Genomic DNA, 17441 nt, shown 5'->3' with positions numbered 1-17441 from the left:
TTTGTGTCCGGCCCGACCTATTTCCAGCGCAAACATGGGCCCGGTTTGGGTCCATGCAGACAACAAACAGACACGTCTCTCGTCCGCATCGGGTCCGCGTGTAGGCGGCCACCTACCTCCACTACCCAAATTAACTACGCACGTGCGGTCGGCCCCACCTGTCATCCGCCCACGCGAGCGGTCACCGTCCTTCTTAAATGGAAAGTCGTGGACCGGTCACAATCCACGCTTCCACTCTAGTCGTGCTGCCTCCTCGAAACCCGACACCCAAACCCTAGTTCCCCCTTCCCCTTCCTCGAGCTCTTCGGCCGCCGGCATCCATGGTGTGGTGGAGCATCGGCCGCAAGGGGGCGCACGACCACCAGGCTGCTTCGTCCTCCAGCCGCCGTCGCGCCACCAGCTCAGAGCCCGCACTACCCCCACGGAAGGCCCCCCGCACCGCCCGCGTTCACCATCACCTCTCCGACTGTCCCGGTGCGTGCCCCGCACTACGTCCACGCGGATGTTTGACAACGTTATTGGGAAACAGGGACGCCGCTCCCCTGGAGCGACGTTCACTTGCCCAATAACCGGGATCTGTCCGCGGATCGGGTGTCGATCCCATAGATCCCGATGAGCGGCCGTGCCCGCCGCGAGGAGGTCAACCGTCGTCGCCGCCTCGAGGAGATCGACCGCCACCGCCGCCTGCCTGACAACCTGTACTACGACCCCAGGTACACCGTCTAATCCCCACCATGGGACAATTGGTTTCGGGACGAGCACGACGTGCGGCGCGTGTCATACTTTGCTGCTTGCCGAGCTAGCCCGCGGCAGGCACGTCCCTAGGTGCGCGGGCGTACGCCATCGCCTTCGCCCTCTCCGTCACCACCACCACCTCCTCCCATGATAGAGGAGGAGGAGGTCCGGCTTATTCAACGTGTCTTGGAAGACTCCAAGAACACGCACGATGAACGCCAATGGGTGGGTCTGGACACCATGATGCCCCTCTCTGCGAGCGGCGACGTGGCCGTACCGGAGCTGGAGATGATGGGCGTCAAGGAAGAGGTGAAGGAGGAGGTGCTGGAAGAGTAGCCCGTCGCCGCATTCCACCCGGGCCTGGTGGGCCGGCGATGAAGCTGGTCGTGCATGGCCGATGTCGTGGGGGCCGGGTCTTGGTGCCCCACACCGCTGTGGTCACTGGAGCGCGAGCCGTCGCCGTAGGGGAAGGTGGTGCAGGTGTGATCCACCTTCCAAGGACCACCGTCCCATCTGTGGCCGCCGCCGCCCTACATCGACCTCACAGGCGACGACGACGACAACAGCGACGCATGAGACGGCGACAGGCATGACAGCAGCGCGCGGGCAACACTTATCTTTCTTTAGTTTTTATGTTAATTATGTTCTAAGCACTGTAAAGGCCCTGAGTACTATAATGTTTAATTATGTTTTAACCATAATGTTTGCGTATTATTTAATTTTTTTGGCATTTATTTGTGTTTTGCAAAATTTTTTATATCATATCTATGCTGAATATGATTTGGGGTGTGATCGCTCGTTAGAAGCACCGAACCGACAACGGTCCGATCCGGACACGGGCTACCCCATTATCCATGAAACAGACAAAAACAGGCTAAAACAAACATACTTTTGGGGTGTGGAGTTGCCTCGCATCAGCGAAGAGCACACTCTTTGTATTCTGAAGATGTTGTCGACGAGGGATAATCAAGTTTTGTCTAGGAGGACAGCACCCATTTCACTTACTGAAAGATGAACACCTTTTTTTGTGTGCAATATTGAAAGATGAACTTGTTGATCTACAGCAGAGTTTCGACCGACAGAAAAAATAACCGGCCACCACTCTGTAGCCTGACACCTCCTGCCGAATAAATCTAATAATGCAGTAGTGCGGGACCGCTTATCTTCAGTAAGAAAGATCTGTCCCTTCCTGATTGTTCTTTTCCGGCAAAAGCCTCCTTTTCTTGGCAAAAAGCAGGTATTGATGGAGGTTGCAGAATTTTTTCACTGTTTTGATCCATAAGACGTAAGTAATTTACAGAATAAACTGAATCTGAAAGTATTTTCGGATCTGACCCTTTTTAGAAACAACAGAGACCGTGGCGTTTCTGCTCCACATAGAAACGCCTGTCTATTGCGGCGTTTCTGGTCCATATTCAGACGCCTGTCTATTGCGGCGTTGCAGACCACACGAGAAACGCCATGTGCTTTGGCGTTTCCGTGCAGGCTGGAAACGCCATGCAGCCTGGCGTTGTACTTGCTGGCAATGCAGTGGTTGTGGAAAGGCCGACCACTGCACCCACGCACGCACAACCGGCGATGAAGATATTGTGGTGCGGGAAGAGGGAGAAAGAGAGAAAGCAGGTGAGAGTGACAAGTGCCGCAGCTGCTAATGCATGGAAAAATTTGTAGTTACTGCACCTATGCATAGAACAGGAAATGTTTACACGTCTTGCTTTCAGGAAAGCTACGCCCCACCCACTCCAGTCCTTCTTCCACCGCCACTGTTTCTGCTGCGTGTAGTAGTAAGTAGTAAAAGGAAAAAGAATATTAAGTACGAGCGTCTTTCTCTTCGAAGACATGACATGCGCTACAGAAACTGTCGCTGTGAACCTGCATGCGCCACAACTGCGCCACAAGACATGCATGCATGTCAGCCCGAACCGTTGTTGAAACGCCATCGTTTATGGCGTTTGGCGCTTGGCTCGCAACGCCGCTGTTGCTAGCGTTTCAATTTGGTCTGCAACGCCGCAATAGACAGGCGTCTGAATATGGACCAGAAACACCGTAATAGACATGCGTTTCTATGTGGAGCAGCAACGCCACGGTCTCTGGCATTTCTAAAAAGGGTCAAATCCGAAAATACTTTCAGATCCAGTTCATTCTGTAAATTACTTACGTCTTATGGATCAAAACAGTGAAAAAACTCGAGATTGCATGGAGTATTCTTGTTTTCGGCACAAAAAAGAAGAGATAAACAAAAACATACGCCAACAACATACATAACAGGAAGAACAGGAAAGAAAAACACGACAAAGAACATCACATGAAAAAACTAACAGTATTGAGCAAACCACGACACTGCACCATCGACACAATCGAAAGGCTCCACGCTTCTGAGACTGCACAACGCCGCGACACCAACTGCTCGTGAGGCACAATCGAAGGACACGTGAGGCCGAGACGATGCCACGGCACCTGTGTGACACCGGTATAGTCGACATCGCCTAGCAAACCAAACTGTAGCACTGCATCGTCGAGGCAATCCAATGACACCTCACAAACCAAGACTGCACGACGCCAGGACACCACCTGTGTCGAGGATGCATTTGAACAGTTATGCTAGGTCGAGACGACGCCATGACACCTGTGTGCCAAACAACGTAGCCACAAGGCACAACCAAGTAGAGACGCACCAGGAGCACTCGAATACGACACACACCACCATCGACTCTAGACCGCCGCACCCCCCCCCCCTCAAACTAGTCAATCACCATCCCAAACCTCATTCAAGGAGCATGGACCAGTATCTCCTAAAACAGGCGCCACCAATGTGGTAAAACGACGTCAAGGACGCCGTCGTCGTCCGATCGAGTAGCTGGATCTAAGGCTTTCGTCCAGAGAATGAATAGAGCAGCGTGAAACCAATGCCACACACAACAACACCTCCAAGGAGGGATCCGATGCCAAGAACGCCGCTATCGCTGGTGCCGACCGATGGCGACACAGGGCTTTCACCAGCAGCATCATCTGTGCCACCCCCTTCTCAGCCAAGTCGCTGCTCAAACCAAAGCCACCGCCACACGAAGCAAACCAGAGTGCGTCGGGGGAAGCCAAATCCACATGAGGACGCAAGCAGAGGAGGCCCCTCGCCCGCACGACATAGATCTGGCCGAAGAAGATGAAAATGGCTCGCCAGCCCCCCCCCAGTACCCGAGCAGCCGCAGGAGGTGGCACAAACAGTCGCACACGTCCACAACAGAGGACCCGCACCGCCCGCGGCGACCAGATCTGGCCGCAGCCCCACGGGACCTCCTATTCGGCGCCTTCAACGCCAGTTAGGGGAACCGGCACGTGTAGCACTCCTCATGGGTCGGCCCATGTACAAAAGCGTTGGTCATTAAAAAATTTGAAAAAAGTTCAGATTTGCAAAAAAAAAATATTATGAAAAAAAGTTCACCGATTTTTGAAATATGTTTATGGATTTTCAAAAAGTTCACAGAATTAAAAAAAATCATCAATTTTGAAAAAAGTTCATCAATTTTTAAAAATAGTTCACTCATTTTTAAAAGAGTTCATGAATTTTAAATTGTGTTCATCGATTTTTAGAAATGTTCACAAATTTCAAAAAAAAATCATTGATTTTCAAAAAAGTTCATCGATTTCACAAAAAGTTCACGGGCTAAAAAAGGTTCATGAATGATCTCTATATGGGTCGGCCCATTGGTGAGCGCTGAATGTGCCGGATAGCAATTTTTACGTGTAACCGACGCATGTGGCGCTAAATAGGGTTTCCCCAACCCCACAGCAGACCCAGATCAGGCCCACTCCCAGCCCACGGAGTGCTGCCGCAGCCGTCCTGGCCCGCCCACGCGCCTCCCGACGCCACCCAGACACCTCGCCACGCGCCGCAGCCAACGCGACGCCCCGCCGCGCGCCCGACACCTCTTCTCGACCGAGTGCCCCGCGTTGCTCGAAGCCTTGCAAGAGTGAGAGAACAAGGCCCGCCGCCGCCGATGCCGCGCTCCCCGGCGGCGGCAGGGGAGGAGATAAGGTGCTGGGAAAGTCCGGTGGCTAGGGTTTCGCACCCGGTCCGTTCGTAGGAGAGCGCCATGGGGCCTATCAGTAGGGAGACATATCTAACAATGTTGATCAATATAAACATCTTTGTTTGGTCGTGGAGTTTCTCATGAGCTCGGGTTAACAGTCAAATTGTATTGATTTTAAAAATTATAATTTTTTTTATGGTAAACATTGACAAAAGTTCTAATATCTGATGAAATTTTATCAAAAATTCACATTTTTGTGAGGTGTGACAAAAAACCAAAATCGACACTCTGAAAATGCTACTTTCAAAAACATTTTAGAGTAACGATTTTGTTTTTTTGCCACGGCTTTCATAAATGTGATTTCGTAATATAATGTTGCAGGCAATTAAAACTTTTGTCAATGTTTGTAAAAAAAAATAATTTTTTTTGAATTTGTTTTGATTTTTTTTGGATTTTACTGTTCGCCCCAAGTTCATGGAAGCACACTTTCCCCTTTGTTCCCTTTTTGTCCTTGCAACAGAAATCCTCGTTTCCCTTTTTGTCCTTGCAACAGAAATCCTCGTCTAGAGCCTGCAGTGCGCCATAGCCATACCTGTATGTGAGCGAGAGCCGGCAGAGTTTGCCTTGACGTGTCGCGGTGTCGGTGCTCCGGTGAGCGGTGGACAGACAAGAAAAACTACAACAACCCGCCGAGCTCGTCCCTCTCCAGTGCGCCGCTCAAGCTGCACCGGAGCACGTCTTCGGCGCCGCGCCACCATGGGCTTCAGCTTCCTCCCGGTGATGGAGTACCTCTCGCGCCGCGCCTTCCACGCCGCCGGCCTCTGCCCCCACACCGTCACCCTCCCCTGCGACCCCGGCGAAGGCAGCGGGGCTCGAACTCTAACAATCCACTACTGGGCGTCGCCGGGGGAGCAGCCGCGCTTGCCGCCGCTCCTCCTCATCCACGGCTTCGGCCCCATGGCGACCTGGCAGTGGCGCCGCCAGGTGGGCCCCTTCTCCCGCCGCTTCCACGTCGTCGTCCCGGACCTGCTCTGCTTCGGCGGCTCCTCCCCCTGCCCCTCCTCCCCGCCCTCCTCCGAGTCGGCGCAGGCCGCCGCGCTCGCCGCGCTGCTCGACGCGCTCCCGGGCCTCCCGGCGACGGCGCGCGTCGCCGTGGCCGGCACGAGCTACGGCGGGTTCGTGGCATACTCCCTGGCGCGCGCGGCCGGGCCCGGGAGGGTCGGCCCCGTGGTGATTTCCAACTCCGACCTCCTCAAGACGGTGGAGGACGACAGGGCGTTCCTCCGGCGCGCCGGCGGCGAGTGGGAGAGCGCGGCCGACTTGCTCATGCCGCTGGACGCGCGCACGGCGCGGCGGCTCATGGAGCTCTCGTTCTACCGGAGGCAGGTCACCGCCATGCTGCCGGACTTCGTGATCGGAGAGACCGTGCAGGTGACCCATCCATTGTTGCATCTGCACTAGAGTAGTTGATCAACACATGCCAGCACAGACTGAGTAGTGATATTGTCAATTTGCAGAAACTTTTCAGTGATAAGAGGGAGGAGAAGATCGAGCTTATGAAGGCCATAACTGTCGGGACTGATGAGTTCCAACTTACACCCTTGGAGCAGGTAAAACTCTGAACAAAATGAAGGGCAAATTCGACTCAGCCACACAGTATTCTGTTTCTGAACTACTTTCAGAGCCGAAAAAAATCCTCTATTAACTCTGCATTCGATCTTACGAATGGCAGGATGTTTTGCTCATCTGGGGCGACCATGACCAGATATTCCCTTTGGAGAAGGCATTTGCTGTCAAGAGGTAATTCAGAATAACACATGAACATCATAGCCATCCAAATAGAATAGCGGTGGATCCTACTTTTGCCCCATTGCTTCCCATGAATACTGTAAAATTGCTGCACTGTAATGTAAATCTGCAAATTGCAGCATAACCCTTTCTTTCAATTGTTGCTCTTATTATATGATGGTTTCAGGTGCTTAGGAGACAATGTGAGGTTGGAAATCTTCAAGGAAACCGGTCATGTGCCTCAGATGGAGGACCCGAATCGGTTCAACGAGGTCGTCTTGGACTTCTTGCTTGCCTCTTACAAACCCCCAAACCAGGATGATCAATAGTTCATAGGGTTCAGCTCTGTCCTGAATCCAGAGCACCAGAGGCATTCCTGAACTTGCATATCCCCCATACAAAGTTTGCAGGAATTTTGTCATACATATGACAATGCTCGAAGTTGTTCTGTAATGTTGCTCGTTCATCGTACATTATACTCCCTCCGTCCCAAAATAAGTGTCAGCTCACTTAGTATAAAATTTGTACCGGTTTAGTTATAAATTTGTGACACTTATTTTGGGACGGAGGGAGTATGTTGTAAATTACATGTTCATAGGGTTGTATTCGATCCATTCAGGATGCAGTACCAAGTACAGAAGCAGAGAAGAAGCATCTAGTAATTCTGAACTTGCCATGTAACTTTTGTGGATGCTTTTAGAAGGCCTTCTATTGAGCATATATCCATGCTAGCTGTACATATATATTCAACAGGACTTTGCTCCTTCGAATGAATTGTTAACTTCCATCCCCACAGATTCAGAAGCCAAAAGCCATGTGTTGCTTAATGTTCATTTTCCCTTGTTATGTGTGAAATACGGGCATTTCCTTGATTTCCACAAGCAATCAACAAAGTAAGAAACACATCAGAAAGACCCAAAAAAATGGCATTACAGTCAAGCAGTTTGGTTCCTCTACATACACGTTCAGAAGAAGAAAAAAACAGGCCTCAGTGGTAACTCGACATGCCGAATGACGATACGCATTTGATGGAGCACTCCAAGAAAATTGCACGAAGTCTAGCGGGCACCGTCTTCCACCTGCGGTTTCCCCGGGCGGAATCTCCTCATCCACTTCCTCTGGTTCGAGGTGAGTTCGTCAGGGTGCACGGAGCCGGACGCGGCCGTTTGGGCGGGGAGCTCAGCGGGGAGCGCGGCGGCGGTGCCGGTGAGGGCGTTGAGCACCAGGAAGGCGAGGATGGGGGACAGGTCCAGCCCTCCCAGCGGCGGGATGATGCCCCGGAAGATGTTCAGGTACGGGTCACACACCGTGCTGCACGCCACAACATCATCTTCAGAAACTCACCACACCAAACTGTACCCACGTTCCCTGAAGCTAAAGCCTTTCAGCTTTTGCGCTGTCCCGTCTCTTTACGACTTTTAACTAAGATTATTATCGTGATTGCGATCACTGCATCTTGGTGGTAGGTGCCACTGACAAATTCTAATCCGCCTACATTCTCTGAACCATCTGATGCAAACGGCAGTACCAGTCTACCACTACACGCTAGCAACTGAAAAAAGGCAGGGAAATGTGGTGGTTTCCTGACGCATCATAGTGCTTGGGGTAATGCGTCTTAGAGAGTTTGCAATGTGTGTGCGCGTACCTGAGGGGCGAGACGATGGCGGGGGGCGTGTTGGGGAACCAGGTGAGGACGAGCCGGATGACGAGCACGGTGTTGTAGAGGCTGAGGAAGCTGTTGACGCCGTTGGACACCACCATGCCGGCCACGGACCCGCCCAGCACCGCCGCGAAGCACCCCTCGCCGCCGGCCAGCGGGCACGCCGCCTGCCGCATCGCCACCATCCTCTGCCTCCTGCTCTGCTCGTCACAACGGCCGGGCGCGCGGCGTTAGTTCAGAGGATCGCCCGCGCGCGCTCGACGAGGGCGTGGGCGTCTGCGTACCTGGGAGAAGGTGGAGAGGTGGTGGTGGAGGTCGAAGAGCGGCTTCAGGAGCGGGTGGGCGGCCGCCGACGCGGCGAGCTCGTCGAGGCGGCGCGCGAGAGGGGCGAGGTCCGGGCCGTGGAGCGCGCGCGGGCGCTGGGACCCCGGGAAGGGGACGTGGCGCACGGCGAGCAGGAGGGGCGGCGCCGACGCGTGGTGCTGCTGCGGGTCGGCGTGCGGCGAGGCCATTGGATGAGGGTTGGAGCGGGCACGCCGGAGAGACGTGGATGGGGCACGGGACGAGAGGTTGAAGATAACGTTCGAAGCGCGAGATATTTGAGAACTATTGCGGTTTGGCCCTTGTGGTATTACGAAATTCGCCAGAGATTCATGTGTAAACTCAGTTCCTTTGTTATTACAGTATTTCTGGGCTGTTTTTCTTTTCGGAATTCGACATAGCAAATCGAACGTTTTTCCTGGCAATTATACTTGCGTGTGGATGGCAATCCTCTATTGTTAAATAAATATAGTTGCAGTTGACTATTTCTTTCTCTTTCATGCAACCATGCCACATCATGAAGTTATACATGTAGTCACAAGTTACAGTTTGTGTAGTACTAATCTATTCATGTAATTGTGCCACCTCAACAACCATGTCACATCATCAAGTCCTACGTGTTATTTCTTTTATTATTTTTTATGCGGGCATAGACAGTCATGTTATACATTTTTGATATAAAAAGGCATCTCCCACATCATCATTTGAATTTTGAAAAGGAACATGAAAACTCAAAACACTGGATCCCCGAGCACGAAATGCAGTCAATCTCGCTCGAAAACAAGCAGGAACATGAATTGAAAATGTACATCCGTCGTGAGGCCACGGAGGGGGTTCAATGTCTCGGTGTCGTACGTGGATCAGAGAGAAGGACCTCAAACATTGCGGCAAGGGGGGAGAACCCCTGGCGGCAGTACACCTGGGGGATCCTGGCCAGAGCGTCCACTCGCGGCAGCCAGATGTTGAGACGGGAAGGATTTGTTGTGCGGTAAAACGCCCAACGTGGCGCGTGCGTTGGATCCGATGATTCAGCCTCCTAAATCGCCCAGAAGATAAGCTCCACATCCATACATTCGTCATCCCCATGAATCGGGCAGACTCGATAAACATCACGTACCGGATGATTTCAATGTGGATCTCCGACCATTCGCTCCGGTCGAGGAACCGGTCCAGCACCATACTCCTCATCTCCCTGCGGGCCTTCGGTCAAAGGTAGTGGGGCTATCGCATAAGACGACAGCGCCACCGGCTCTGCCACTCGGGTCACCGGAGCCGGGCCGAAGCCGACGGCGATGCGGACCCGCCATGAGGTGGAGAGCACTGGAGCAGGAGAGGCTGATGCGGTGGGTGGGTGAGAGGGACGGTGAGGGGATGAATTCTTGTCACCGCCGTTGTGGTATTCCGTTCTACCCCCGAGAAACAGCACCAACCACGATTTCCACGGCGAAAAAGGCCTTCGAGCGCCCCGTGGATCACCGTCCAGAAAATTCAAATCCATCCACGATGGCAGTGTTAGAGTAAAACGAGATTGAATGAAAGTGAATGGACCAGCAGTCCTCTTTCTATTGATTCTCAAGTATATATACATCTGGAAGAGGTGCGAAGAAGAGGTGTCTGTTCGGAGGCATCCCTCCAGAACAGGTGCCTGTTGGCAATAGACACAAAGAGGAGACATGACTGTTCGGGTTGAACATATCACTTGAATTAATCTACTAATTAATTTCTAACACTCCCCCTTGTACAACACCGCTCCTCGAATGTTTCATCGTTGAAAGCTTCTTGCATATAGATCTTCCATCTTGAGAAATCTTCCAGATAATCTTGAGAGTCTCCCCCAAAAACCCTGTGGGAAAAATATGAGGAGAATAGAGTAGATATGTTGCTAAAACTCCTTTAAACCCAGTGGGGAAAATAAGGAGAAAATGATGCAACATATGATGATTATTGTCTCTTGTTAACTCATATGAGAAAAACCTTTGAAGAAGGAGAAAACTCATTGATAAGTTTAGAGAACAATTAATATGTCTTGAGTACTTCCTTTAAAAACCCTGGTAGGGAAAATAGAAAGTATGACATATGATCTTTGAGAAGATATTGCCTCACTAAAAACCATTATGAGAAACTTTGAGAGAAAACTCATAAGGGAAAAGAGTGCAATCGTACATGCCATTGAAAACTCCTTTAAAACCCAATGAAAAAAATACAAGGAGAAAATGATATGGCATATAAAGACACTTGTGTTTATATTGTCTCGTTAAAAACCTTTTATGAGAAACCAATAGGGAAAACTCATCAAGGGAAAAAGAGTACAATATATGCAATCTGATGATTGTTAATAGGTTATAGTTTGGGAGATTACTCCCCCTGAACTTTGCAAATATGAAGGATGTCTCATACCAATTCCATTGACATGAACATGAGATTGTGTATAATCTGTTGGATTATAACAGTAGTTTGTTTGCAAATTATTTCCTCACTTTTCTATAATCCGTGAGGCTAAGTAATTTCCGAGCAATGTGATTTATGATATTGCTCTTCATATAACCTATAGGTATTGAGTAACACAAGTGGAAGTATCTTGATAAATCAAGTTATGTGATTCTGATGAATCTCAACCGCATGATTTTGAGTGTGGTTAACCATTCTACTAAGTTATGCATATTTTGCAATGCCTTTAGATAAAGCAATTATCTTAGAATGATAACTGGAAATAACCACTAAAATCCATTTATATGACTTCCATGTGAAGGCTATTCCAGCAAATTCAGTCATTGATATGGCATCGTTGGGATCAAATAAAGAGCCAATATCATTACATCATATCATGGTCATATCTTCTATTTCCTGATGGAAATATCCAAGATTTACTATAATCTTCAGATATAAGATGATATTACTTATATCAACCATATACCTTTTGTTGGGGTTTGCACTCTGAATAAAGATAGCAAATATAGTGTCAGGCCTGACGTAGTTTGCAAGTATATGAGTGCTTTGGCATTAGTGAGATATAGAACTTCAGGTCCTAGTATCACTTCGTTATCTCCCCTAGGTATGAATGGTTTGTACATTATCAAAGGTAGTATGACCATACATGTCTTTTGTTGATATGATATATCCAAATTGAACTTCTCGTATATGTTTTGGATATATGTAGACCGATACTAATTCTTGATAGAATGCTCAAGTTGTAAACTTAAGCTAAATTTGGTTAAATCCAAATTTTCCGTCTTGAGATGATTTTGTGTATGTTTAGGTCTTGTAGAGACATTGATAATGAAATCATCGATATACACTGAGGTGATATAAGGAATTCAAATTTGGGATACCTTTATTAACACATAAACAATTTATCATCCTTTGAGTAATCCTTTGAAGAAGGAACTCATTTAGTCGGTAGTACCATATGATTTCCGACTATTTCAAGCCATAGAGTGACTTCTGAGATTTTACACATATATGTTGCGATTTATTTTGGATTCGGAATTGTAAGCCCTTGAGGTACTTCGTTATAAATTTCCGAAATGAGTAACCCATATGAGTATGTAGTCACTTCATCCATTAACTACATGGATAATATTATTTGTACTGCCAATGATATTTGTTATCGAAACTTAATTCCACTCATACCAAGAGGGTATGTTACATCATAATTTGATGTCGGGTCTCTGCGTGAACCCTTTTGCTACAAGCCTCACTTTCTCACCACCTCATTGAATTTGTCTATGAATGAGAAGTTTTTAGTATTCCATATGGAAGATACTTATGAGGAGTAGGTATTACTGTGGTAAATACCACTCGTTTGTAGAGCGAGGCTATTCCTCATTACTTGCTTCCTTTTATGTGAACCAATATGAGTGCAAGAGGCACTCTACCATGGATTTTGGTTCAGGGCCCAAAAGGTTTTAGCAATTTTGAGAATAAATATATGTCGACAAATGTAGTCTTTATTTTATATGATTCTGATGGAATCGATGAAATTTGTGGAAATGTATTTATTCCTTTTAACTCCTTGTGATTTCCTACAACAATGGAGTCAAGGTGTTCCGATCTGCCGACACAAAAACATTTGTGCACATTTATGTCAGGATTTGGAAGATGAGCATCCAGTGAGGTGTCTTTCAACTTGATGTTGAATTACATTTACTAGTTGAGGATTTGATTTCCTCTATTTCTGCGGAAACATATGCGAGATTATATCTCGTGTGATCAGATTTCTCCCCCTCTTGCTCTCATTTTGGCAGAAGAGTGGTTTATCAGGTACCTCCACTCTTTCTGACACTTTACTGCAGGAATATAAAATTGAGTGACACCTTTGTCATCAGTAAATGTATGTGGCAAATTTGCAATGTGTTGCAAATATGTGATTCTAAACTTCTTGTTCAGATTCTTTGAGTACGTGGATATAAGGACTGAATGTGAATAACATTCCTAATTTATTTCTTGGCATTCTTTGTGGTACTTATCTCCCCCTAATGCCAGAAATGTCCTTATTGCTGATGCAATCAGCATACGGGCTATGAATAATTTTGATTGACGGATAAATTGTCATTCCTCACTTAGATCCCTAATTTTCTGTGAGAGCCCATTGATGTATGCTGGAGTGGTGATATCGGTATGTAACCGAATTATCGCAGATAGGAAATACTTTGTTGATTTCCACGTAATTACTAAAAGGGGAAAGTAGTATGCTATGCAGTTGGTATGGTTTATATCATACTTACGGTGTGTAATGTCGTATTTGTCTAGCATAAGGCTAGTAAATCATGATTCTATAAGTTTGGTCATATTATTAATTTCACTATCTTTGATAAGATATTGAACTAAACCATTTTGGGTATGTACATAAAGTATTATATATAATCAGATATTTCTTGTGAAATGAGTTCAACAAAGTTGTCCATTCGAATGGATTTATCCCTTGTTTAGGATAACTTGCTCTTACTTTGAGAATTTGAGCAATTGATTTAGTTATATCATTCATAGTTTGTGTGACAAGAGACACACCAGAAATCATTTTATAAATGTTTCCATGAGTACCATAAAGTATCTACAAAATACCACACAATGGTTGAGAATGCACATATCTTTTGAATGTGTTCAAGGAAGAATGAGTTGGCTCGTTGAGAATTGTAAGGTGAGAGTTCCTTAAATTAATTTCCCTTATGACACATGTGGTGCACATAAAATATGATGATTTGGGAAATTTTGCAACTTGTTAAGTTGTGACCAATAGAATTGTCAATAATTTTCTAAACAACCCCAAAATTGGATTGTAAGGCTTAAAACCAAATATTTTATAAGATTTAGAAAATTATTGTGTACGCAACAAAACTGAGTATGAATCATACATGCAAAAATTATCAAATATAATGTCCAAGAAATAGGATATTTGACATTTATACTACATGTAGTAGTACGACTATAGGCAAACAATATTGGGAATAATCGGGATATTACATGAGGTCTCCCATATTACGGAAAAATGAGTTATGCAAACATATCATAGGCACAAACGAATTGATCATTCTTTTATTGCACTATATTTTTGGTTCTTCTTCCGATGAAGATTCGAGAACATCATTTACCAGAATAGTTTCTGGTCGTATGTTTGCAAATTTTCAAATACCACAATGAACTTATTTGCCTTTTAATAAACTCATGGTGTGGTTTGACCATATGTTTGAGGGTTTGGTAATCATAGGTACGATATTCATGTAACCACACATTTGACAAACTTGAGAGTTGTCTTTGTAATATTTTTAAAATGATCAATTACTAATTAAAAAGGTAATTATGTCATTGGTTGTCTTTATCCTCCACTTTACTTTGAATGCCTCATTGTTCTATTTTGTGACCACTGACATGCATAGTATTCTCAATGCTAGCAAATATTTGAAGCACCCGTTGGGTGAATATGATGAGTTTAATAAATAACATGTTTCTTTACCATGAAAATGGTAATACCATCATAAGGAGATGTAAAGTGTATCAAGGGATTTTCAACTTGATCTGCATATGAAAATGTCAGATCATGAGATCTCAACTTCAAGTTGATTTTATAATTACCAAAATTGTAAGTTGCCATAGACTTGAGGTGTTGAAAAATTATTGGGTGATCATTCCAAATGTGCTCGGGGCAGCATGTTTCTCTTAAGGGAAATATTCAAGGTGAATAAATATTCATCCATTATGTACTTAGTTTGAGAACTAAGTGAAGTTGGTGAGAGATGAAATACATATGATCATACTTAGCTATTAAGAGAATAGCCATGACACATATTCCGAAGGTGAGGTTATAGTAGCAATAATACCTCGGGTGGATACAACGACTGATGTCGTAAATCATCTTATAATAAATAATCTCACCTAACATGTATTTACTGTATTTGGAAATGTGAGCCATGCGTTACTTGAAAATGCTAATGCATTTATTTAATTTACTTCTAGGAGTAAGTGGCATCTATAAATAAATGATTTGTTTGAGAACAATCATGGTCAAGGTGATCCTTGGTGAACCTGGGTGTATCCTTCAATATAACACATGTGATTAAATTATTGCTAATGTTTTGGACTTCATTTTTGAGGAAGTGTGTGACTTTAGAGTCACTTCCAAAATGTATAGACTTGGATGTGCTTAACATTGGTTAGCCACTATGAAAGTATAACCACGATGTGATGTGGTCCTTGCGAAAGTGTTGTGACACTCAATCATTGCCATACATTATGGGATCCATCTTGATGGATGGACGACACTACAATTAGAAATAGCGATGTAGGCTCAACTGCCATTATATAACCAATGTAATAGAAGGTAATCGTTGGAGAGTATGCAAATATTTGCATAATTTTCCAAGACTTATTCAAGCAAATTGAGGCTTAAATAATTCATATTGGCACAAAAATACAATTTCAACATGTAGTGACTATCCATGAATGCTATTTTACTATGAGAGTAAAATATTTTGGTGAACAACAACAATGAATGCTTTGGAGGAGCAAATTTAGTACGGCTGATGCCTTATAGCCATATGTGTATACCTCAATTTATATAGGATAACATTTTGAAGATAATCACCAATATGGTGTAGATCTCGCAATAATAGAAAACATAATCCGACTTTTGTCAGTAGATGTTTATATCTCTATTATCTTATGTTATGCTATATTTAAGAAAATCACTTCGAAAGTGGTCAACTGTCAGAATGACTTGATGTAGACCTTGTAGTAATAGTGGATAGTCTGCAATTTGTTTTTGCAGTAGATGCCAATATTACCTTATGATATCTTGAGGTAGTCACATCTAATATTAATATTTGGAAGAACACTTTGAAGGTAATCATCTCGTTAAAATGACAAGATGTAGACCTCACAGTAGAGGTGGATAATCCACAAATGATGTAGTAGATGCCACCAATACCTTGTGATTCACAAATAAAATCTGGGCTTATCATATTAATATTTGGAAGAGCACGTTGAAGATAGTCGTCTTGCCAAAATGACAAAACGTAGATCTCACAGTAATGATCGATAATCTGCAGAATGTGCAGTAGATGCCATCAAATACCTTGTGATTCACAAATATAATGTAAGGTAGTCATATTAAGTATGACACTTCGGAGTTGTTTTGAGTGTGCATCATAATTTCCAAGAAGAAGAAGAAAATTAATTGCAAAACATGGTTGTTGCACCAAGAACATTCTAGAAAATAGGTCTAGAATAATTGTTTACGTATAAGTGTATAAACTTAACTTTACTGGAAACACAGAGGTGCTCATGTACGAATATTAAAAGTAGGAGGGTTGAATACAAAATTCGCCAATGGGCTAAGGTTGCTTCTTTCTCCTGTGGGATTCCACGATGGAGATTTCCCCAATTTGTTGTGTGCCTTTACGAATCGATCGATTCTTCTGGCTTCCAGAGCCCATCGTTGCCGCTGGGAGATCGCAGACTTGCAACGCGTGAGCGCTGACTTGCTTTGCGTTGGGGTTCGCCACTGTGCGCTGGACGCCGCCTGAGGAACTGCGCTGCATCCAGGCCACGACCTCGCGCCGCTGCGCCCAGGGCTGCCACCGCCCGGGCTGAGGACCGCACTGCCGGTGTGTAGCCGCGTCTTGTCATGTGCGGCTCTGTCCTAGGAGGCCGAGGGCCATGGTGAACCTTATCCTCCTCATTGCCATTGCCATTGCACATCGGCCTGTCACACCGTGCCGCGAATCATGCGGAGAGCAGCCCAGCCGAGGCCATGTCGTCCGCGGTCATCGTCCGCCGTGCGCGCTCGCGGTCCTCGCCGGGGTGCTTCGACTCGTCGCGGCGCACGCGGCCGCAGGTGGTGCAGGAGGCGGAGGGGCAGCGGCCGGTCGGCCGCGAGGAGAAGAAGGGCGACGCGGCGTCCGCGCTGCCTGACGACATGCTTTTGGAGGTCTTCAGGCGGCTGCCGCCGCCGACGGGCGCCGTCTGCTGCGGGGCGGTGTGTCGGCGCTGCGTCTTGTCCCGCGCCGCCACAACATGAGTGGGTGGAGACACGCAGGGTCCAAGGGCCTCGCCGCCACGCTTTTTCGCCGTCCGCTCTTCGTGGCCTTCTTGCTCTTTGTAGAGACAGTGCTGATAACGTGTTAGAGTAAAACGAGATTGAATGAAAGTGAATGGACCAGCAGTCCTCTTTCTATTGATTCTTAAGTATATATACATCTGGAAGATGTGCGAAGAAGAAGTGTTTGTTCGGAGGCATCCCTCCAGAAACACAAAGAGGAGACACGACTGTTCGGGTTGAACATATCACTTGAATTAATCTACTAATTAATTTCTAACAGGCAGATTAGCGACCTCCTCCTCCCCCGAGCAGTCCACGTCGCCATCCCTCTCCACTTCACCACGTCCACTCTTCCGTAACTCAATTTCCCACCACC

The 17441-nt window shown here is 46.4% G+C and overlaps 2 protein-coding genes across 2 annotated transcripts; one reads left to right on the top strand and one right to left on the bottom strand.

Annotated features, from left to right (window-relative positions):
- Nucleotides 1–5054: 5054 nt before the first annotated feature.
- On the top strand, nucleotides 5055–7344 carry LOC123449601 (2-hydroxy-6-oxononadienedioate/2-hydroxy-6-oxononatrienedioate hydrolase-like). Its single transcript, XM_045126877.1, has 4 exons — nucleotides 5055–6194; nucleotides 6281–6373; nucleotides 6496–6563; nucleotides 6739–7344. The coding sequence occupies exons 1-4, from the start codon at nucleotides 5520–5522 to the stop codon at nucleotides 6878–6880; spliced, it is 978 nt and encodes a 325-aa protein (XP_044982812.1). The 5' UTR covers nucleotides 5055–5519; the 3' UTR covers nucleotides 6881–7344.
- Nucleotides 7345–7463: 119 nt separating this feature from the next.
- On the bottom strand, nucleotides 7464–8942 carry LOC123449602 (ylmG homolog protein 2, chloroplastic). The gene is made up of 3 exons (XM_045126878.1): nucleotides 8496–8942; nucleotides 8197–8411; nucleotides 7464–7862 (listed from the first exon to the last, which is right to left on the bottom strand). The coding sequence occupies exons 1-3, from the start codon at nucleotides 8721–8723 to the stop codon at nucleotides 7610–7612; spliced, it is 696 nt and encodes a 231-aa protein (XP_044982813.1). The 5' UTR covers nucleotides 8724–8942; the 3' UTR covers nucleotides 7464–7609.
- Nucleotides 8943–17441: the final 8499 nt, after the last annotated feature.

The sequence above is a fragment of the Hordeum vulgare genome, chromosome 4H, assembly GCF_904849725.1.
Source record: "Hordeum vulgare subsp. vulgare chromosome 4H, MorexV3_pseudomolecules_assembly, whole genome shotgun sequence".
Taxonomy (NCBI): domain Eukaryota; kingdom Viridiplantae; phylum Streptophyta; class Magnoliopsida; order Poales; family Poaceae; genus Hordeum; species Hordeum vulgare.
Note: the sequence above shows the minus strand (reverse complement) of the source record. Positions and strands in the feature narration are given on the sequence as shown.

Bases quoted from the DNA above. Each gene is read 5' to 3' on its own strand.
- LOC123449601 (XM_045126877.1), top strand. From the start codon at position 5,520: ATGGGCTTCAGCTTCCTCCCGGTGATGGAGTACCTCTCGCGCCGCGCC. The intron at 6,374-6,495 runs GTAAAACTCTGA...TACGAATGGCAG, and splicing joins AACTTACACCCTTGGAGCAG to GATGTTTTGCTCATCTGGGG. The intron at 6,564-6,738 runs GTAATTCAGAAT...TGATGGTTTCAG, and splicing joins AAGGCATTTGCTGTCAAGAG to GTGCTTAGGAGACAATGTGA.
- LOC123449602 (XM_045126878.1), bottom strand. From the start codon at position 8,723: ATGGCCTCGCCGCACGCCGACCCGCAGCAGCACCACGCGTCGGCGCCG. The intron at 8,412-8,495 runs GTACGCAGACGC...TGTGACGAGCAG, and splicing joins ACCTCTCCACCTTCTCCCAG to AGCAGGAGGCAGAGGATGGT. The intron at 7,863-8,196 runs GTACGCGCACAC...TGTGGCGTGCAG, and splicing joins GCCATCGTCTCGCCCCTCAG to CACGGTGTGTGACCCGTACC.